This window comes from Neolamprologus multifasciatus, chromosome 7, assembly GCF_963576455.1.
Source record: "Neolamprologus multifasciatus chromosome 7, fNeoMul1.2, whole genome shotgun sequence".
Lineage (NCBI taxonomy): Eukaryota > Metazoa > Chordata > Actinopteri > Cichliformes > Cichlidae > Neolamprologus > Neolamprologus multifasciatus.
The window spans coordinates 43,421,830-43,443,184 of NC_140445.1; the positions used below are offsets into that span (position 1 = coordinate 43,421,830).

General features: G+C 39.2%; 1 protein-coding gene across 1 annotated transcript; it reads right to left on the bottom strand.

Annotated features, from left to right (window-relative positions):
* Positions 1-70: 70 nt before the first annotated feature.
* On the bottom strand, positions 71-21,143 carry LOC146515013 (F-actin-capping protein subunit alpha-2). The gene is made up of 10 exons (XM_085165252.1): positions 21,024-21,143; positions 8,372-8,435; positions 6,783-6,834; positions 5,854-5,917; positions 4,695-4,901; positions 3,811-3,890; positions 2,526-2,604; positions 2,014-2,085; positions 1,719-1,781; positions 71-1,185 (listed from the first exon to the last, which is right to left on the bottom strand). Exons 1-10 carry the CDS (start codon positions 21,060-21,062, stop codon positions 1,045-1,047), a joined length of 861 nt encoding a protein of 286 aa, XP_085021378.1. The 5' UTR covers positions 21,063-21,143; the 3' UTR covers positions 71-1,044.
* Between the last annotated feature and the right edge of the window lie 212 nt (positions 21,144-21,355).

Consider the following 21,355-nt stretch of genomic DNA (forward strand, 5'->3'; position numbering starts at 1 on the left):
CAACATTATAATTTTCTTCCCCATTTATGTCACAATAAATAGCATCAGAAATTATGACTGAGTCAGTAAATAGAAAATTTGTCATTTAATGCAACATAATTGTGACTGAATTACAATTAATCTCATGGAAACAAATCACCAAACTGACAGACAGGATGTTTCATACAGGTATATATTACAATGTGCCTTGTTATATAATACAGTCAGGTTCTGTTTTTAATAAAAATAAGCACTGGAGGAGAAAGTGATACTTTTTTTTAAATTTTATTGTAAATTGGACATTATGCAAATTACTTTTGCGACTGATGACTTGTTAATTAAGCTTGTTAAGTGGTCACAGAACTCCCTGCACTGAGTGAGAGTTCAGACGATGTCAAGTCAAAAGGTAGCCAGGAGTGCTGCAAGCTGGAGAGCGCACACACAGGACAAAGGGTGAGGGGGAAGTACCAAAATGAGAGAACAAGAACATTGAGTGGCTGACAGTGGTGGCTGCTTGTGCCAAATATATCAGTCAATGAACACAAAACTTCTTTTTTTTGGGTGGTGGTGGGGGCACGAGGGGTGTGGGGTGGGGAGTTGTTCGTTTCAGCCATAGTAACTGACTTCCTCTGTAAATGCAGACAAAAATTCTCCCAGAAATGAATCTGTTTTCACCATTATTGCAAATTCTAACCGATTTTCCAAACAAAAAGGTGTGGTCTCACTGATGCAATACTTACTGCACACATGATATTTTATTTCATAAGGGTGTTTATGCAAACAAGTGTCCACCCTGTGTCCTATGACTCGCAAAGTTTCCTCAAGATAGATTTTCCCAAATACGATCAAAAATTCAGTATACAGGAGTTAAGAGTGTCTGTATAAAATCAAAACAGTCATCCAATGTGTCATGTGACGTCTGTGAGACCAAACCTTTCTTTGCCCCTGTTTTCTCTAATTGTTTGTACAAAGACGATACAACTATCCAGTCATGCAACATTTTTTTGGATGGGGATGGAGGGGCTGGGGGCGGGAGTGGGGATCTGACTGTTATCTTTGCGGTTTTTAAGCATTCTGCATCTCTTTGCCAATCTTGTAGCTCAGGATCTTGTTCCAGTCGATCTTGGTACGTGTCACAGGAAGCTGGCGGCGTAAGGCTTTGAAGGTAGTGTCCGACATGGTCTGGTAATTCTCGTTGATGGCCGTCTACAAGGAATGAAATAAGGATGAAGACAGAGAGGGGACTGGATTTTAAAAAAAACCTACTCAAATAAATCCAAATTTTCCCCAGGTCTGAAGAAGTCTGTGTGGTGTAGGAAAATAGAGTTTTGGATTTTTACTTGACTCAATAATGGTCTATAACAGCCAACAGAAAATGTTATAACCACATTAGGGTATGTCAGAGTTTTCTCCAGGCCTTGTTGTGAAAGTCCAGCTTTCTCTAAAAATGTCCAGCTTCATCCATGTGACTCAGCTTTCTATTCATTGTCACTCTAAAACCTGACTTCCTGTGCTGCGAGTTTGCAAACGTGTAAAATGTTTTCATTATCTCCTGACTTGAGTAACACAAACTCCTCACAACTAAAAGTAACAGATTATCACACAAAACTAAAGCCAAACAACAAAAGATTTTAGTGTGGCAGTAAGTGCTGGAGTCATAACTGTAAAATGTTTCCATCATTTGTGAGGACTTCTGATCTGAGGTGAAAGTTCAGGTTCAACGAAATCTCCTGACATACCTGATAGTCATTCTCTGCAGCCTCCATGATCTTAACAAACTCCTTTGCAGTTGCAGCCTCATTCTGAAAACATGACATTCATTTGAAGAGGGGAGAGGACAAGGCATCCAACAAAAAAGAAACTTTAAAACCTACACCGCAACTACAGAGCAGAAAACCTCCCCTGGAAGCTGGTACCAGGTCAAAACTTAATTACTGACATAAAATTATAAGTAATCACCCTAAATACATACAAATGTAGAAGTATGGGGACTGATCGTTGCAGCTTCTGCTTGGACTTCACAGAAATACTCACAGAAATTGACATGGACTCCTGAACCTCTTTGTGGCTCACCAGCTGGACATTTCCATCCTCATAGTAATGAACCTAGAAATACATATGGAAATATATAGTGTATTTCTAACCAAAATTTCTTCTGTGCCATGAAATGATTGGAGTTGTAAAAAAAAAAAATCAAAGAGCTGTGTGCCAACAAACAAATCTCAAGAGGTCTAACAAGCCACTCCCCAAAAAAAGGGGGGAAAAAGTGAAGGAAACAACAACAAAAACCAAGAACACAACATTTTAGTACTGAGCTTATGGGAAAAAGTAGACAAGGTTGCAACAGAAATTAACCGAACTTTGTGAGAAATAAACAAAACACGGTAAAAAAGAAAGAAAGAAAAAGGGAAAAAAAGAAACTGAATTTGATTAAAGTCTACATGCAAATGTTGTCAGTATGCGTGAGTTTGAGCATGCGTGCTGACATGCATAACACAACACAGTGTGTCCATTTTACGTCAAAGATTGTTGTTCAGATAACATACCTGGATTTTCATGATTCCTGCCACTTGGGTGGTGGAGGGGGAGATGGTAAATTTCCATTCTGACCTCCAGCGTCCATTCCTAAACAACGAGAAGGAAAGATAAACACACTTCAGTCACTTTTACTTGACTCAGCTAACAGTCCAGTACACTGGCTCAACTGTCATCGCCTATACTGAAAAATAAACAGAAAAGGTATATGACTTTGTGTTTTTGGTCAACAACAGTGGCAATACAGATAGTAAGAAAGGTATTCACAGTATGAAGTATAGCATCACATTTAAAGACCAGTTAATGTGCGCCTTCATTTAAAGCAATGTAAGAGTTTCTTGAGTTAAGATGACATAGAAGAGTTTTGTTAAGATCCATAAAGATGTAAAGTGTTACACCTTGTTCACAGAGTTCCTCTGTGTTGTGTCAGTAAAAGCATTACTAATGATGGACCAACAGCTATTTACGTCAGTGAACCATCTCCTAATATGTAGTGAACAGACATGGAAATTAGTTTGGACACTCTACTGCCAATTTTCTTAATTTGACTAAAATTTGCATACTACATTGAAGTTCTGGCTTATTACAAAGTGCTCTGATCAAATATGTGGTCTTGAGGTCAGAACTGACCTCCCATCCAATTCGGCCAACTGGGTGACTTTGCAAAGGGTGAAAATTGCAGTGTCCAATTTTTCAATAAAACGCACTTCTATTTTAGTGTGGGGGTGCAAGCATTACAGAAGAGTGAAAAATGATATTTACAGTTTTTGACAAATTTTTGAATCATTAAGTTCTAATATATCTTTTTTATTAGATACAAAATCTCCATGTGAAGGTTTTGATCCTTTTCACTGTGATTTGCAAATCAAAAACTAAATAAATACAATTTATTTCACTTTCGAACCATAGGCTCCTCATTACAGCAGTCACTTACAGTAGTTTTGGGATTACTACACCCAACACTTATAAGACCAATAAGACCCAGCAGCAAAGAGGATTGGTGCAGCTCTTATCCAATTAGATTAACCTGATCAAAATCAACAGAGTCTAACAGTCCAGAGTTATGTGCCAATTACTGCAATGTCCTTAAACACTTCAAAAAACATTTGAGGATTTCAATGGTTTTATTGTATTTAACATGTAGTTGTTCTTAAGGATAAAAATCATCTGCCTAAATACTAGTACTGAAAAAAAAGATTCATCTGAAAGCAGAAAGGGAGGAGACACAAGAAATATCAGAAAATATAAGGGAGGGAAAAAAATATCACACTAACGTTTTGACTGTTTTATACATACCAGAAGTTTTTTGGTTGAAACTGATGGCACTCAATGCACACGATGATAGTTTGATGTCCATCTATGGTTTTCGCATAAATCTGAAGTTAAAAGACAAAAAAGACACTTTCAGATTTCACATGCAACTCGAGGCCACTTTTGTGAACTTTGTGAACCTGACCCTGGCATGGTACTAAGAGGATGTCATATATACACAACACATTTAATAAGTAGGACAACAGCTGTTTTGCAAAGTAAAAGGCAGGCTTATCTAAATACTGGCCTGCTACTGCTTCCTGCTTGAAACTGATTAAATTTGACTGTACATGTTGTATTTGATCACTAATAACATTAGGCTACTTTTAGCTGCTAATTTGTTGCAAGGGATTAAAAAAAATAGATACCCTTCCTGTTCCAATCCCCAAGGGTTAAACGAATGTAGAAAACAAAATGTTAATCTTGAAATGCAAGTGGAAACAAAATGAAGGCCTAAAGTTCTAATTTTATAGAAAACAGATCTCCGAATGAAGAGGATCACTATGCAAAGACAAGAGATTTTGGTCCTAAAAGCTCTGGTTTATGTTTCTATTCTGAGCAGTTCTGTTGAATTGTGTGTGACTTTTAAATGTATCTGTTTTTATAAGCCTGCAGGAAAACACCAGAGAACAGTGAGCTTCAGTCCCAATTATCAGTCATCTATATTACACACAAGCCTCTGCTGTTAAGTTTAGAGCAATGTGTAAGAGTTGTAATGTGTGTTTTGAACTCCAGAGTCAGATCCTGTGGGAGAACTCCTTCTTGCTTGATGTTTTCATAAACTAATAGCTTTAAACACACAATGAAAAAATGAACTTTCTGAGGTGAGCAGTTCAGTGATTCTGGTAACAGAGTGGGCTTGAACATACGGTGCAGACACCGCTCGGATAGTGCTCCTTGACATAGGCCCTGACAGCAGAGTCCAAGGCACTCCTCCAGCCTTCCAGGGAGCTGTCAACATCATGGGGCCGTGGGTCACTGGCCTCCTTCCTCAGGTGGTCAAACTTGAAGGAGATCTTATTCTTGGGGTCCAAGACCCTGCCATTCCCAAGATCACCATGCTCTGTGATTAAGACCTGAAATATAAAGCGTAAAGGAATGAGAAAGAGAGCTGTGGGAAGGCCAAGAAATAGAAAATGAAAGAGCACTGGAAAAATAAGTAAAACATGTAAGAAAGAAAAATTAATAAATAATCAGACAAGAACATGTATGGAAAGAGAACACCACAATAAAGAAGTAGAGCTGTGGTAAATTATCTAAGGAGACAGGAGAGATTAAGAGGAAACAAAAGGATGAAAAGAGGAGGACGGAGAACAATAGGAACCACAGGCATCAGCCTGAACTTTCCATCTTCTGCCTTTCACCTCAACACTTAGCTCAGCTAGCTGGGTACCAGACAGGGGAATTTCAGCCCAGCATATGGGAACAGAGGGACATGATGACATCTTTACATAAGACAGTGCAATCATTACTAAAGCCAACACAGCCACATTCATTCAGCAGTGTTCAACCTTCACACAAATGCACAGCAAGCAAGCAGTGACATTTAAATAAAAGTGGCCATGTGATCCTGTTTTGCAGGAACTAAAGGAGAAGATTCAGACTTGTTTGATCTTTCATCCAATTTTATTTGTCTCTTTTAATGCCAATGATACAATTATACTATGTTTTGCGTCACTTAAACCATAATATATTTGGAGGCTACCATCTCTCTTCTAATCCTGAAGTCCAAGAAAAGTGTCACTTTTTTATTTCTGATGATAGTCTTGGCTGGATGAGCTAAAGAAACAGATCTCTATAAAACTGTGCTTTTACATTACAGGAACGTCACACTTGTGACTGCCTGGTCCACATGGAAAAAGTTTATGAACTGAGTCACTCATTCTTCTGATGTGCATCAACTATAGCAGTATCTAACTGTGTGTTGGAGTTATAAAGTGACTAATGCCAAAAGTAATAAAAGTCCTGTTCTTTAGCTTCTGTATTGCTACCATAACCTCAAGGTCAAAAAGCAAAGCATGAGCTCACCTGTTCTTCGTAGCCCTCGATTTTCACGGGGGTAAACTGGTCCAAGTTGTACTGTGCAAATGCACTACGGAGAGAGATACCAAGTTAGTTAGATCGCAAACACAGGAGTCCCGCCTTGCTGGCTATTAAAACTTTTCAATCTTAATATGTGCTGATTAACTTGTTACTATTCAGCACTATTCAACACACGATAATAACATGACTGAACCACCACTCACAACCACTTGCACTTTATATAGCCTCTGTAGAAATTATCCACATATCTCACTTATCTTAAGTGCACTACTGTATAGTTCTGTCTAAATAATCATTCTGTACATACAATAATTTTTAATCCTACAAGTGTTTATAACTTGCATAGTTCACATTTCTGTATAGCTGTATATCTCAGATTTCTGTATAGTTTTTCATATTTATATCCTGTTCATAGCCTGTACATAGCTTGTACTCACTACAGCCTGTACATACTTATAGTTATAGAATATTCATAACATACTTCATATACAACATACTGTGTACATTCTAACATACCATAATAGACCCATTTCTGTAATATACTTACATATCTATATTATTGCTAATATATATTGTAATATATCTATATCACGGCTAAAGCACTTTTGGATGGATGCAAACTGCATTTCGTTGCCCTGTACCTGTGCAATGACAATAAAGTTGAAATCTATTCTGTTCTATTATGTCCAAGTCTAGAACTCTTAGATGTAAACTGAATGGTTTCTTCTTGTTGTTAACGTGTTGGACAGGGGAGAAATGGTCAGGTGTAAAAACCTAAGCAACTAAAACTAGTCTGGTCTGTGAATCTCAAGTTGTAGTCCTCTTTCATCTTCAGTTGTTGCAATGCAAATCTGTATTTTCCATCTAACATCTGAAAATTTTTAATTGTGGAAATAGCACAAGGGAAGACTTACTGCGCTGCACCTTCCCTGAGCAGATTGTCATTGTTGAGCAGCAATCGCACATCTAAGAGGAAAAATTGTCATATTATTAATGGTGGCAGAAGAGGAAAGAACACAGGAACAGCAGATTATCTCCATGACACGCACACAAACACTAAAGTCACAGCTGCCAGCAGTCAATGTTTGCAGCATCTATGCCAGGGGAGTGAAGCAGACATGGTAAATTAGCTCAGTGGAAAAGGCTATAATCACATAGAGATGAAAGGGGGAAAAGTTGCAACAGGGGACTGTTTTTAGTGTGTGCATATGAGTGTGTGTGGCTGACAGGCTGTGATAAGCGGTAAACAGACAACCCCAAAGGCGTTCCTCTGAGGTGACGACATGTACCGGGCCAGGATGAGTCGTTAACAAAGCCAAGACACACATACACACTGTCTCGAGGGGCACTACTGTGACAGTGTGGTGTCAACTCTGGTGCTGCAGGGCGAGACACATTTTGAGCAAAACATCACAGTCTCAATTTAATTTCCTGGTGGCCATAAAATCCAAATAATGGATTCTATTTTAGGTCCTCTGTATTAACTGAAACCAAAACTATTTTAGTGTGAGAAACCTACACAAAGACACAAAACAGTGCTGCACTGACACAGTACTGTAATGTACATTAATGGTGTGTACATGACTTGCTCTCCAATGATGGTTGAAAGAGTGGCCAAATGTATGGACTCCCTTTTGTACTATTTATTTCAATGTAGCCAGCTATACTGTATGTAAAAGGGTTAGGGCATACACAACAGAAACACAAATACAGCATTCTGTAACTCCTGAGCAGTTCACACTTCATTGATGCCTCCTGGCTCTGATGTTGACGAAAGCTGTCAAACTAAAAATAAAAACTAACTAAAACAAGTCTCTAATTGTTTACTTAGAACACAGTTGGCACGGCTTTAAAGCATGTACCAAAGGCTGCTTTACGGTCTGGGAGCACCTGTGACCAAATCATTTCCTCTAAGACTGACAAAGTTTTATTAGTGGGTTTAGTGACATGTTCTAATATGTGTGCTCTGCTGCTTAATTTTTGATATTTTTCCCAGCTAACCAATTCCTCAAGAGGCGCTTGCTTTTTCCAGGGGGCCAGAGAATGAGAATATACTCTCAATGATTTGGCCACTTAAATAAAGGTGACTCATTACACCATCTGATGGTGCAAAATGGTATAATACCAAAGTACATCTAGGTTCTAACACAAGTTGAAGTTAATATCTCTTCAACAAAAGACACGGATGATAAAAAATGTAAACATTATCCATATAATTATTTATATCACATTTTCACTGTTTGCCTTTCATGTTTTCACTTCCCTCACTTTTACATTTAACAATAGTTTTTGTCAATACAGAGTTACTGGAAACTGTAACAAAACAAAATTTGCTGCAGACAGTCTCTTTATACATAACAGTCAAGCTATTCAAATACATTTTTATGTATTTATGTTTTGTGATTGCAGACTCATACATTGCATTAAACTAAAAGTTCTGAGCAATGTAATCTTTGTTAATCTTATGAAAGAATATACAGAGGAACAAGAACAGAAAGCTCACCATTGAAAACTTCATTAAATTCTCCTGGTGGGGCGTGGATGACAAAGTTAGCCGCTATGCGTACCTAAAACCAAAGATAGAAGGCAGAGGTTACATGTCAGTGGTCTGATATAAACACCAGAAATATCAACGTGTTGCCTGCATTTTAAATAGGTGCTAAAATGTGACATTCATATTTAGCTCAAATTCACAGTGTAAACATGTGTACACAGTGCCACCAACAGAGGGTGTAACATGACTGTCTCACTGGTTTGGAGGGTGGAGTGAGGTTTTTCTGACATTTCAGTCTCCAGAACATCTGAGCAGCATCGAACAGTCTTTTTTTTTAACCTCCTATACTTCTCTTCTTCTGCTATACCACAGCACTTCCTGTTTCCAGATCACATGTCAAACTGACAGCCAGCTGACAGCCCCTCCCTCTCCTGCTTGCTTTACAACCATATAAGGAAATAAAAATGTGCTGAGCACTAGTACACACGGTCTCTTGCCCTACCCCTATACATTTCTACCTCACTCTATCATTGGCAGTGGACAGCAGCTCAGCCAGGTTCCCTCTCATCTCACAAGCTGGTATATCAGAGAAAATACCAGCTTGTGCATATGACAGAGAATGTGTGCGCACGTGTGGGTCCTATGAGTTCTTATTAGTGAGTGTATATACACTACTGCTAGGCACTCACAGAGAGCGGCAGATTGATTTTTGCTAATGAGCAATGCTCAGAGAAGGGAAGGCACTTGGGAAACAACGTGTGTCTGTGTGTGTCTCTCTGTTATGCTGAGATCTAAGTTTATCTGCATTAGTCTAATCTGTCATGAGATCATCATGACCCAGTTACATTAAACAACAAAAAAATTCATGTGCATTTGAGCACATAACAGATAAACACAGTCTTTGCTAAACAGATGGCGGAAAACTGTTTGTGTGTGTTTATGACTTGAAATCCCTGCGGGAAGACTAATTTGCATTGAGTTTCCCTCATTATACTGGACGGTAGTGTAAACAGACTGCATCACTCTCTCTCACACACACACACACACACACACACACACACACACACACGTTTTCTAAGAACCAGGTTTACATGTTATTTAGTCTAGTTATATCAGCTAAGTAGAAAAACAAAGCCATCATTCTTAATTGTATTAAAATGCATTTTGGAACAGACCCTGATGACAGTCACTGTCATCTAAAACAGGAGCACTTAAAGGGTGAAACATGTAAGCACTGGATATGCGTGCGATTAGTTAAACTGGATGTTTATATGTTGCTGCCCTTGCTAGTTGGCAACAGAAATACCAGTCAGTTAAGCTAATTATTCATCCATTAAAGTACAAATCCAGTCAACTGCTGAGATGTCATAGGATCAGCAACGCCTATAAGGCAAAAATTGCTTGTTATTCAAGACCAACAGGTGTTTTACCTCGAGACAGAATCATTTGCGCTACAAGGTTTGGGGGGGATGAGTTGGGTTTCTTTAAAGCTGGAAGTAGAGCTGAGCTGGACGCGTTTGTGGGGTTTCCAAAACATTTTAGGGGACTTAATTAAAAGAGCCGTCATGTTGCTGACTGGGCTCTTATAATTTTAGCTACTGGACGCTTCTCCTGTAGTTAAATCAGAATTGAGCCAATTTTGAGTAGTAAATGTGTTTAAGGTGGATTTTTGATCTGGACTGATGGAAGTACGACTATATTCACAGATTAATAATGAAAACACACACACACACACACACACACACACACACACACAAACATATTGAACATATTCAAAATCCTGCTCCTCACATACAAGGTCTTAAATAATCAGGCCCCATCTTATCTTAATGACCTTGTAGTACCATATCACCCTATTAGAGCACTTCGCTCTCGCTCTGCAGGCCTACTTGTTGTTCCTAGAGTATTTAAAAGTAGAATGGGAGGGAGAGCCTTCAGTTTTCAGGCCCCTCTTCTGTGGAACCAGCTTCCAGTTTGGATTCAGGAGACAGACACTATCTCTACTTTTAAGATTAGGCTTAAAACCTTCCTTTTTGCTAAAGCATATAGTTAGGGCTGGACCAGGTGACCCTGAATCCTCCCTTAGTTATGCTGCAATAGATGTAGGCTGCCGGGGGATTCCCATGATGCATTGAGTTTTTCCTTTCCAGTCACCTTTCTCACTCACTATGTATTAACAGACCTCTCTGTATTGAATCGTATCTGTTATTAATCTCTGTCTCTCTTCCACAGCATGTCTTTATCCTGTCTTCCTTCTCTCACCCCAACCGGTCGCAGCAGATGGCCGCCCCTCCCTGAGCCTGGTTCTGCCGGAGGTTTCTTCCTGTTAAAAGGGAGTTTTTCCTTCCCACTGTCGCCAAAGTGCTTGCTCATAGGGGGTCATATGATTGTTGGGCTTTTCTCTGTATCTATGAAGCGCCTTGAGGCGACATTTGTTGTGATTTGGCGCTATATAAATAAAATTGAATTGAATTGAATTGAATATTAATTATTACCAAAGACAATCTGTAAGCACATTAACTAGTTCAAATATCTGACATCAAACTGAACTCCTTTCAGCCTGATCTGGTTTCAATAAAGTCTATTTATAGTGCTTAAGTTCAGCAGAAGCTGTAATTACAGCTGGACATTAGATATACCATCTCAGTGTCAGAAAAATTGTTATTCTACATTATTTTCATGTGTTGTCTTGCAGTTTTACTGTAATGTGATACTGTAATATCCAGAACTCTTTGTGAATGTGTTATTCATGGTGACACAGGGGGGCCGGAAGGCTACCCAGTATGCCACTGACAAGAACCAGGGAACACCCTTAAGAGCCTGCAAAAAACCTTAGCAAGTCACTGGAATTTGTTTTCAAATATTTTTCTCACCCTGACACACACACACACACACACACACACACACACACACACACACACACACACACACACACACACACACACACACACACACACACACACACACACACACACACACACACACACACACACACACACACACACACACACACACACACACACACACACACACACACACACACACACACACACACAAATCTGAATAGAAAACTATTTGAATATTTGCTATAAAAACGGATTTCCAAACACTCAACAACTGAAACAGTACTTCAAGTAACACTGATGGCAGATAATTGAATAATTGAATCTTGCTTTGTGACCTTGTGAAGACACTGTGAAGCACCTACAGCTAGTGAAAGGGATGGGGATGGTTTTACAATTAAATCATGCTAAAAACCACGTTTTAAGTAAATGGAGATGAAAGTCTAAGACCAAGGGAGCATACTGTGGTTTAAAATTATTCACTAGCAGGAGAATGGAGACACTCCATTAGTTTACAAGTAAAGGTATTGACTTTTAAAAGCTTGTTACATCACCTCTTTCTTCCTCCAAGTACCTCAAACTTGATTTACTATTGCACTGAGTCTCCACCACCCGAGCAACACTGCCTGCAGCGCATGTAGCAGAGCATCATCAAACATGCATAGAAGGCTCTGGTATCGTCACTAAGAGAATTTTTCAAGTTCAGTGCTGGCCTTTTGGGTTTATTTGGGTGGGGGGAAAAACGTTGACATGGATACATTTTGTTCAGACAAGCAATAAGGATCTATTTATGAGTCATTTGAAACCAAGTACCATGACAGATCACAATCATTTAAGAGCAGTTTAGCATGGTGGGTGATCTTCAAAGAACCATTGCATAGTTCCCAGTAAATGTTGACTACTACTTTTGCTTGAAATGCCCAACTCTACTACATACCAAACTTGAAACTGATTCTGCTTCTGAAATCAAACAAACAGTACCACAAACATAACCTCTTTGATAGAGGTAATTACGTACTGTAATTACCTTACACTTAACATTATATTAACAACTCCCAGTCATTAGTGCATGAACTCTGATACACTGCTGTGCAACTAGTTGAATTCATGCTAATTCCTTGTATACCTTGTGCATATCTTGGCTTGGGGTATTCTGCTTATACCAAGTCACGTCAGGCTCAACTTAAATGCTGGTTTCCTTAGATTGTAAAATAAAATATAGCAATTAAATATGTCTAATAATATAAATGTAATGATTTATTAGTAGAATAATAAGTGACAGACACAAGATAAATAAAATAATTGATAAAGTATATGGGTGTTGTTTATCTAATTTCTTTGCACCAGTGACAGTCATACTGCAAACTGTTGTCATTCACAGTTGCACCTGAACCAAGGTTCTTGTAGATTGTACCCTATATAATGTCTGTGACCAGACACAATAAGTTAAAATAAATGAGTTTCCAAGTAGAGGGAAAAGCCAAAGCACCATCTAGTCTGAGCTTAAGTCATATCAATGCATTTCACAACAGTTTCTGATTAAGTGAAATACTCATGCAAGCATTAAAAAAGAAAAAAAAACTGTTAGTGTAAGAGGTGTGAAATACAAATGTGGTCGCTCTGCTTTGACCCAACTCTGTGCTACATTAGCTAAACCACTAGCTGCTGCATGGTGACGTAAACTCAAACAACACAGAACTGAAATAAATAGATCAGCCCATTACCACAGATACCCGTTCCATCTTTTTGAGTTAAATAAATGTTGGATCAGTGCATCCCTATTATTACATATCCTCACAACTTAGGATAAATCACTTTCTAATTCATATCCAACTTTTAATGCTTACTGCAGTTAAAAGAAAAAAGCAACATGATTGGGTCACAGTCTGATTAGAACCCAGACAAACTTTTTTTCTGTGCAAAAAAGGGCTTTTTAAAATACTCCTTAACAGTTTTATCACTTATCTTTCTAATGGCTCTTAGAGGGTGGAGCATGAGAAGCTGGTGTACAAGCACAAGCTAACCAAAAAGCTGGAACAATAATACTGGAGCTTCTCATACACACAAAGAATGAGAAGCACAGGCACCCCCTGTGGTGTGGGATTCTTGTGTCTTTGTACTCTCTTGGTCCAGACACCAGCTGGTGTCCTTTCTTTCAACTTGCTCACTGTATATTCATCCTCATAATACCACCCAACAACCCTGCTTTTTTGCAACAGACACTCACATCTTGCACCCTCTTAGTAAGAGCTTTTTCTTTAATCCCAAATGACACCCACTAACATTGAAACCACACTTGTCCTAATCATTATCACGCAATTCCAGATGCATTAAACTAATGACAATAACATAAAAAAGCAGGAATAAACTGTGGCAATATATTTACCAATGCCTTTTTTAAGCTCTACAGTGTCCGTGAATTTGATTCCCTTACTTGGCATGCAGCCATCTCAATATCCCAGATTTAAAAGGAAAATAAATCTGTGGCGCTTTAAATGCTACAGAACAGACAACCCAATCTGACAGGGCCAAATGCTGGGGGCCTGAGTGATGAAAATTTTTGAATAATGAGAACACAGCAGGATGCAAGAAAGATGAGGAAGACTGTCAGGTAGCCGCAGGCTAAACAAAAATGTCCCACTGCTGATCAAAATAAGAAGGTGGTGGCTGGTCGACACAAGATTAGGCTGAACCAATAAGACCTAACATCTGTGATGGTGGAGATAAATACTATCAGAGGCAGAGAGGCAAGAGATTATGACTTTTTAAAGTAATTATGATGTATGTGAATTATGAACTATGTGCTCTCTTTTTCATATTACCTCTGTCACCTGCTCTAGTCCTTTTGTTCAGGGTTACACTACTGGCTGTTTTAATAAATCTTAGTTAACTCTTAATCCATCAAATTTGAAAACATTTTTTATCTCCACTAATGAATGTGAAAGTTTTCATTTCTTCCCACTGGTGCCTTTCACAGCATTTCTTTGGACTTCATCCATCACCTGTGCTAGATAATTGCAACCCTGATGGCAAACTAAAAGTGTACATCATTAAAGGCATCTACACCCTCACTTTTTTTTTCTTTTTTCTTTCCTTTAAAAAAAAAATACATATGCTGAATATTATGGCAAGAATCAAACTTCTGGTCGCAGTTAGTGAGTAAACCTTTAACTGTACTAATAGTGAATAGGCAGCTTTGTCTACTGCAGATTATGTCACCTTGGCTCACAACAGGAATAGGGTCATTTTACTCCAAGTAGCCAACTATGTGACACATTTAGTACCAGCAGCTTGCATTACAACTTCCAGACAGCAGACCTACCAGGGTAAAGCTACTCCTTTCTGTAAAGCTGCCTTAACCAATTTGATGTGAGACAACAGTATAAAAGTGAAGCCACACAACTACTCATGAGTTCTCTTTCCACATCTCCACATTCGTTCTGCTACAGCCACATACAGACAGGACTCCTGAATTTGTCTGTTAAAAATGGAAAAACCACCAAGTTCTGGCCGTTAGTTATGTATTCCCCATGGTCTAAGACAGCTGTTCAAAGCCAAGCTCAGGGACACATCTGGGACTGTTGGGACTTTCAAATGCAATGAAGGGTGATTTATTTTCACTCTTAGTTTATTGATAATAATGACCTTAATTAAGGTTTCTTTATAGCTCTTTTTACTCAAGTTTGCAAATAAAGCTTTTACATCGGAAAATCTGGAAAAACAAAAGAACAAACAAACAATAACAACAACAAAAAAACCCAAATGAGTTACTGTGATCTCAAGAGAAAATCTGAGTAATGCATCTCCCAGAAGAGGAAGAACTCTGCAAGCATCTTGTTCTCTGTAATTTATTGTCAAATGTAAATTACTGTAATATCTAAATATTTTCTGACACAGTTTTTTCTGCCATTCTAATCTTTATTGAGATCCAGCCAGACAAATGCCCCCCCCCCCAAAAAAAAATCACAACAGGCTTTATCCTATACACAGGATTTGGTGCATAATTTTAACCATAATGGCTTTCTGCACCGTGACAACATGGATCATTTACACTGGTGCCCGAGGTAGGAATCAAGCAACTATCCTTTTTCTGTCTTCCCTGACAATTAAACATGTTAACTTTACCTGAAGCAGTACCATTTATCAGCCATGACAACCCAGTTCTCTTGTTACACAAAACCGAAACTAATTCTGCTTTAAAATGTTTCATTCGATTTTTGTGGTGCTCCTTTCACATTTATGGTCGCATCGCCATCAAAACATAAATCTGCATTGTTATTCATCCTCTATGGCTCCCATCAGTCTGGATCATCATTCTGCTTCAAGGAGTGCTGTGTCCCTTAAGTGGGCAAAAGGGGGAACTATAACATTTGCTTAGCTTCTTTGTTTGCTTTTGCTCACCAGCATGGGTGCATCATGTGTACTTGCTGACAACTGAAACACCAACAGCTATTTTCACAGTGTATAAAGCTATTTCTTCCCAACTTACAAGAGGAAGAACTAAATACCGAAACTCAAAAATGCTGAAACTACCATGTGATGCTTTCAACTATTGAGTGATTGTATCCGATTAATACTTCCAGTTATTCCTCAACTCTAACCCCCAAAAGTTCAGCTGGTCCCAGCTTCTCAAGCGTACTGATCTGCTTTCCATTATCATATTTTTATAGAAACTGAATATCTTGGACTACTAGTTGAACAAAAAAGGGTCAATGAACAAAATATAATAAAAACTTTGCAACCCTATATAAATGGCATTCGACAGTACCACCTCAGCTGTGAAGTTTGTCACAGCCGATTATACAGCTTAATTCTCTTTCTTGAAACAGGAACCAAAGCACCGAAAGTCAGACTACTCTTACAAATATCTTTTCCTTTTACCATAGTCCTACAACAAAGTCAAGGTAAGTACATGTTATTAGGTACAGTGGGGCAAAAAAGTATTTAGTCAGCCACCGATTGTGCAAGTTCCCCCACTTAAAATGATGACAGAGGTCAGTAATTTGCACCAGAGGTACACTTCAACTGTGAGAGACAGAATGTGAAAAAAAAATCCATGAATTCACATGGTAGGATTTGTAAAGAATTTATTCGTAAATCAGGGTGGAAAATAAGTATTTGGTCACCTCAAACAAGGAAAATCCCTGGCTCTCACAGACCTGTAACGTCTTCTGTAAGAAGCTTTTCTGTCCCCCACTCGTTACCTGTATGAATGGCACCTGTTTGACCTCATCATCTGTATAAAAGACACCTGTCCACAGCCTCAACCAGTCAGACTCCAAACTCCGCCATGGCCAAGACCAAAGAGCTTTCGAAGGACACCAGGAAAAGAATTGTAGACCTGCACCAGACTGGGAAGAGTGAATCTACAATAGGCAAGCAGCTTGGTGTGAAAAAATCAACTGTGGGAGCAATCATCAGAAAATGGAAGACATACAAGACCACTGATAATCTCCCTCGATCTGGGGCTCCACGCAAGATCTCATCCCGTGGGGTCAAAATGATCATGAGAACGGTGAGCAAAGATCCCAGAACCACACGGGGGGACCTGGTGAATGACCTGCAGAGAGCTGGGACCAAAGTAACAAAGGTCACCATCAGTAACACACTACAACGGCAGGGGATCAAATCCCGCAGTGCCAGACGTGTTCCGCTGCTGAAGCCAGTGCATGTCCAGGCCCGTCTGAAGTTTGCCAGAGAGCACATGGATGATACAGCAGAGGATTGGGAGAATGTCATGTGGTCAGATGAAACCAAAGTAGAACTTTTTGGTATAAACTCAACTCGTCGTGTTTGGAGGAAGAAGAATACTGAGTTGCATCCCAAGAACACCATACCTACTGTGAAGCATGGGGGTGGAAACATCATGCTATGGGGCTGTTTTTCTGCCAAGGGGACAGGACGACTGATCCGTGTTAAGGACAGAATGAATGGGGCCAAGTATCGTGAGATTTTGAGCCAAAACCTCCTTCCATCAGTGAGAACTTTGAAGATGAAACGAGGCTGGGTCTTCCAACATGACAATGATCCAAAACACACCGCCCGGGCAACAAAGGAGTGGCTCCGTAAGAAGCATTTGAAAGTCCTGGAGTGGCCTAGCCAGTCTCCAGACCTCAACCCCATAGAAAATCTGTGGCGGGAGTTGAAAGTCCGTGTTGCTCGGCGACAGCCCCAAAACATCACTGCTCTTGAGAAGATCTGCATGGAGGAATGGGCCAAAATACCAGCTACTGTGTGTGCAAACCTGGTAAAGACCTATAGTAAACGTTTGACCTCTGTTATTGCCAACAAAGGTTATGTTACAAAGTATTGAGTTGTATTTTTGTTATTGACCAAATACTTATTTTCCACCCTGATTTACGAATAAATTCTTTACAAATCCTACCATGTGAATTCATGGATTTTTTTTTCACATTCTGTCTCTCACAGTTGAAGTGTACCTCTGGTGCAAATTACTGACCTCTGTCATCATTTTAAGTGGGGGAACTTGCACAATCGGTGGCTGACTAAATACTTTTTTGCCCCACTGTAAATGGGTTGGCTGGCCTGTGAATTAATTTACTGTGTACTAGATTGTCATCCTAACTGCTGTTAAAATATAAAAATAATATGTCGAACAACTTGATTGGCTGGCCACATGGTTCCCCAACAGCACAAATCACTTGAGAAAAAAACATGGTAACTAATTTTTTTCTTATCTTTACTTTTGAAACCAGTGTTTAGAGCAACAACTTTATAGCAGCAAAACCTACAGCATGCACAAAGGAGTCTAACATGTAAAGCTTCAGTCACCAATTGTTTTGTTAATTTAAACTATTCATTTGAAAAAATAAACCTGCTAATAATTCATACTGTTATTAAAGATTAAGCACAATATGAAAGTAATTAAATGAGCTTTTTTCTTGTACTGATAGAAGTCTGATTTACTAGCCAGGGGTTGAGTGAGGATGTTGTGTTGAGCAATAAGAAAAACCATAAAGTTGACTGATAATAGAGTTGAATGCTTTTTTTAACACTTAAGACACCCAGACACTCAGGCAACAGAACTGACTGCTAACAGATTGTGCAACAACAGTTTCCTGTAATACTGTGTGTTCTTTCTGTACTGATATCAGGAAGCTTGCAGGCTGGTGCCCAAATGACTCAAGAAGTCTCACAGCAGTGCTTGGTAACTGTGGAAGAGATGACTCTTCTCGCTGTTAAATCATTTACAAACGACAGAGTCTCTTTATTAATTTTCAAACAGGGAGCTCCAGCTTTTTTCTTTTTCTTTTTTATGAATACCAAAATGAGGCTAATGGCCGCAACACAACCAGGACAGAAATTCTTCAATCTCCAGGGACACATTTAACAAGTATTTTCCCAGAGCAAAACTCCAAATTCTTTACTGTATATGACAAAGTTCCAGACTTATCAAAATAATACGGCAACTCCTTCCACCACAACTTAAAACAGTCATCTCACTAACATCAGATCAGAGTAAGTGCGGAGTCCCACAAAAGCAAATAGGGAGATTTCTCACTTAAGAGTTTGGAAAGTACCATTGGTTGTCACTTTTACTCACTGTTACAGTTTCTGGCAGGACACCAACACTCACGTGGATGAGTTGGTTTTTTTTCAACAAATCATGACTGGACAGTAAAAGGGATATGCAAACTAAATCATAAATTATAGAAACTATTCCCCACTGTCACTGTGTCAAGCAGAAGAAAATGTTCATTTCCTCCCTCAAGTTTTTTTCCCCTCAGTGTTTTACAAAACAGGGCTGAGGGCCCAGAGCAGATGGCTGACTGCTCGGAGCGAATGCACCGGAGACAGCCCTTTAAAGTACACTACAAAATGTAGCTGCATTGTTTGCATGGAAAACTCTACGCTTTTAATGGAACGCACCCACCATGAATAGATGCATAATGCATCTAGGCCTCATACCACTTGTATTCAGAGAAGGAAATGAGCAATTTCCCCCCAGGTAAACACTGCATAACACTGGTTGCGTGTCTGGTGTCACTACCAGTCAGCCTGGCATGAAGCCAATCATCATTCTTTCAGCTCTGCAAAAATCAAACTGTCTGGTCAAAATATGAAAGTGGCTTAACAATTGTAACCACACAAAACCAGTGTGGTTACAAGATTAAAGGAGCTCCCATCCTCTTCGCAAAACCAAAATCCAATGCTGTAAATGAGTTTAGCACAGCTTCATGTCGTGTGAACACACCTGAAAAAAATCATTTCAGGTGGTCCTGAAATGTAATGTAGTACATGACCAAAGAAAAAGAAAAAAAAAACAAACACATACAATGGCCTCAGTCACTTATAAATTCGAAGCTTGGTTAATGGCAGATGCTTGTGAGTTGTAAAGTGTAACACATCTATACAAATGCAGCTGCTAAATTGCTAAAAAAGAACTCTGGAAACTTTTATAGTTTGATGTGGAACAGGGCAAAATGAAACAAACCCTTCTTCTGTTCTTACTCCGAACAGTGTGTTACGTAACTCACAGGATGGAAACAGAAGAGTTATTAAAGGTTTATTTTTAATGGCTAACTGCGATATTAACAAGGTTAGTGGGAAGAACTACATGTTTATGAGGAGAGCCTTAACACAGGTTACCAGTTACACATTTATATACACCCTTCTGTATGTTAACCTCCAACTATGGCATCTATTCATTGCTGAGGCATTTATGCATTTAAATCGTGAAGTCCGGCAAGTAAATAAACACTAGAAACAATGTTAAATACATTTTAAATGTTTACAATAAACATTTGCAAACTTTTATAGTTTAATACCTTACAATATAATAAATAAATTATAAGACTGACAATTAATTAATAAATACCCGGCATAAAAGTTGCCATATTAATTTGCTCGTCGCTAACTGCTGACTTTGTTAACAAAGCTTATAATGAATCTAGCGACGAAAAAATGCATTTAGCAGTCCAACAAGGATTCGTGCAAACCCCTTAGCTGAGGCACACGTCCTGTCAGGTATGCATGTCCTCTTATAAGGAAATAAGAAAAACCTGCAGCACTCTTGCATGGGCGTCACTGGTGTAAATCCTGCTTAAATTATGAGTCAGTTTTCTGCTACAATTTTAGAAACAACACTGGTTGCTATGAGGCTTTCACAGCAGTAGAAACAGACTTCAAACGAGAGGACAGAATATAAAAGCAGTTTTTAATTTCTAGCATATCCTTCAGGGGATCTTGTAGTTCCCTCACCTTTCTCTGCTACTTCTTAGAGGGGCGAGAGTTATCAAACTAGCTAGACTATAGCATACGGTTGCTGATTTTACAGTTTGCTCTTCATAAAATGACCCGGCACTCCACCGCTTCCAATATTTTAACTTCTAAAGACAGAAAAGGGGCACCCAACAGGCGAAAGGGCGTGTTAGTAAGTCTGGCTGTCTGTTAGCAGGCTGCGGCTATGCTACCCTAACTAACCTAGCTAGCGGATCCATGGTGCATGAAAACTTCCATAACATAAGTAAGCAGAGACCCGTGAGTGAAATGGCATGTCCACCGGGTGAAAAGAGAACGGGTGGTGAGCATAGGTGAGTGTATAAGACGTTCACGGTTCCTATTTTAAGTCAGGACCGTACAAGGAGCCTCCGTTTGAAATTCGCAAATGAGCGGAAGTTGAGCTAAAAATAAGAGCAGAAGCAGCAGAGGTTGTGCTGAGGCCTGGGTTTTCCCCAAATTTCATAATGCCGGTCGACGCCAGGATGCACCGAGAGCCGGGACCATATGCAACTCAGATTTTGGATGTTACTGTTTCACGCTGTGAGGTTTAACCTAGAATTAAATCGGCATCTTACCTTTTCCTCGTCGGATAGCTGCTCCTCATGATCCGCCATCTTTTCTTCCGGCACCACCAGCTTGTCAGAGCCCAGTGACGTCACGGGATGGGTGGTTCCCACGGCGGTCTGGTTTTGATTGATGCTCCGTCGAAGTTTGCTGTACTGACTGAAAGAGGAACCTCCGAGCCACTGCTTAGTTCAGTGGTTAATTCCAAAAAAGGTTTCAACTCAGACTGAACTAATTCACTATCAATTTGCAAACGTACTCTACATAACTTTTAAATTATATGGTATTTGCAATTTTTTTTACTGCTCATTCAAATAATACATACTGTTATAATTCAATGGGG

Excerpts from the sequence above, each read along its gene's own strand:
- LOC146515013 (XM_085165252.1), bottom strand. The coding sequence starts at position 21,062 with ATGGCGGATCATGAGGAGCAGCTATCCGACGAGGAAAAG. Across the intron at positions 8,436-21,023 it reads AGCTATCCGACGAGGAAAAG|GTACGCATAGCGGCTAACTT; the intron begins GTAAGATGCCGA and ends CTTTGGTTTTAG. Across the intron at positions 4,902-5,853 it reads TCGAGGGCTACGAAGAACAG|GTCTTAATCACAGAGCATGG; the intron begins GTGAGCTCATGC and ends TTTATATTTCAG.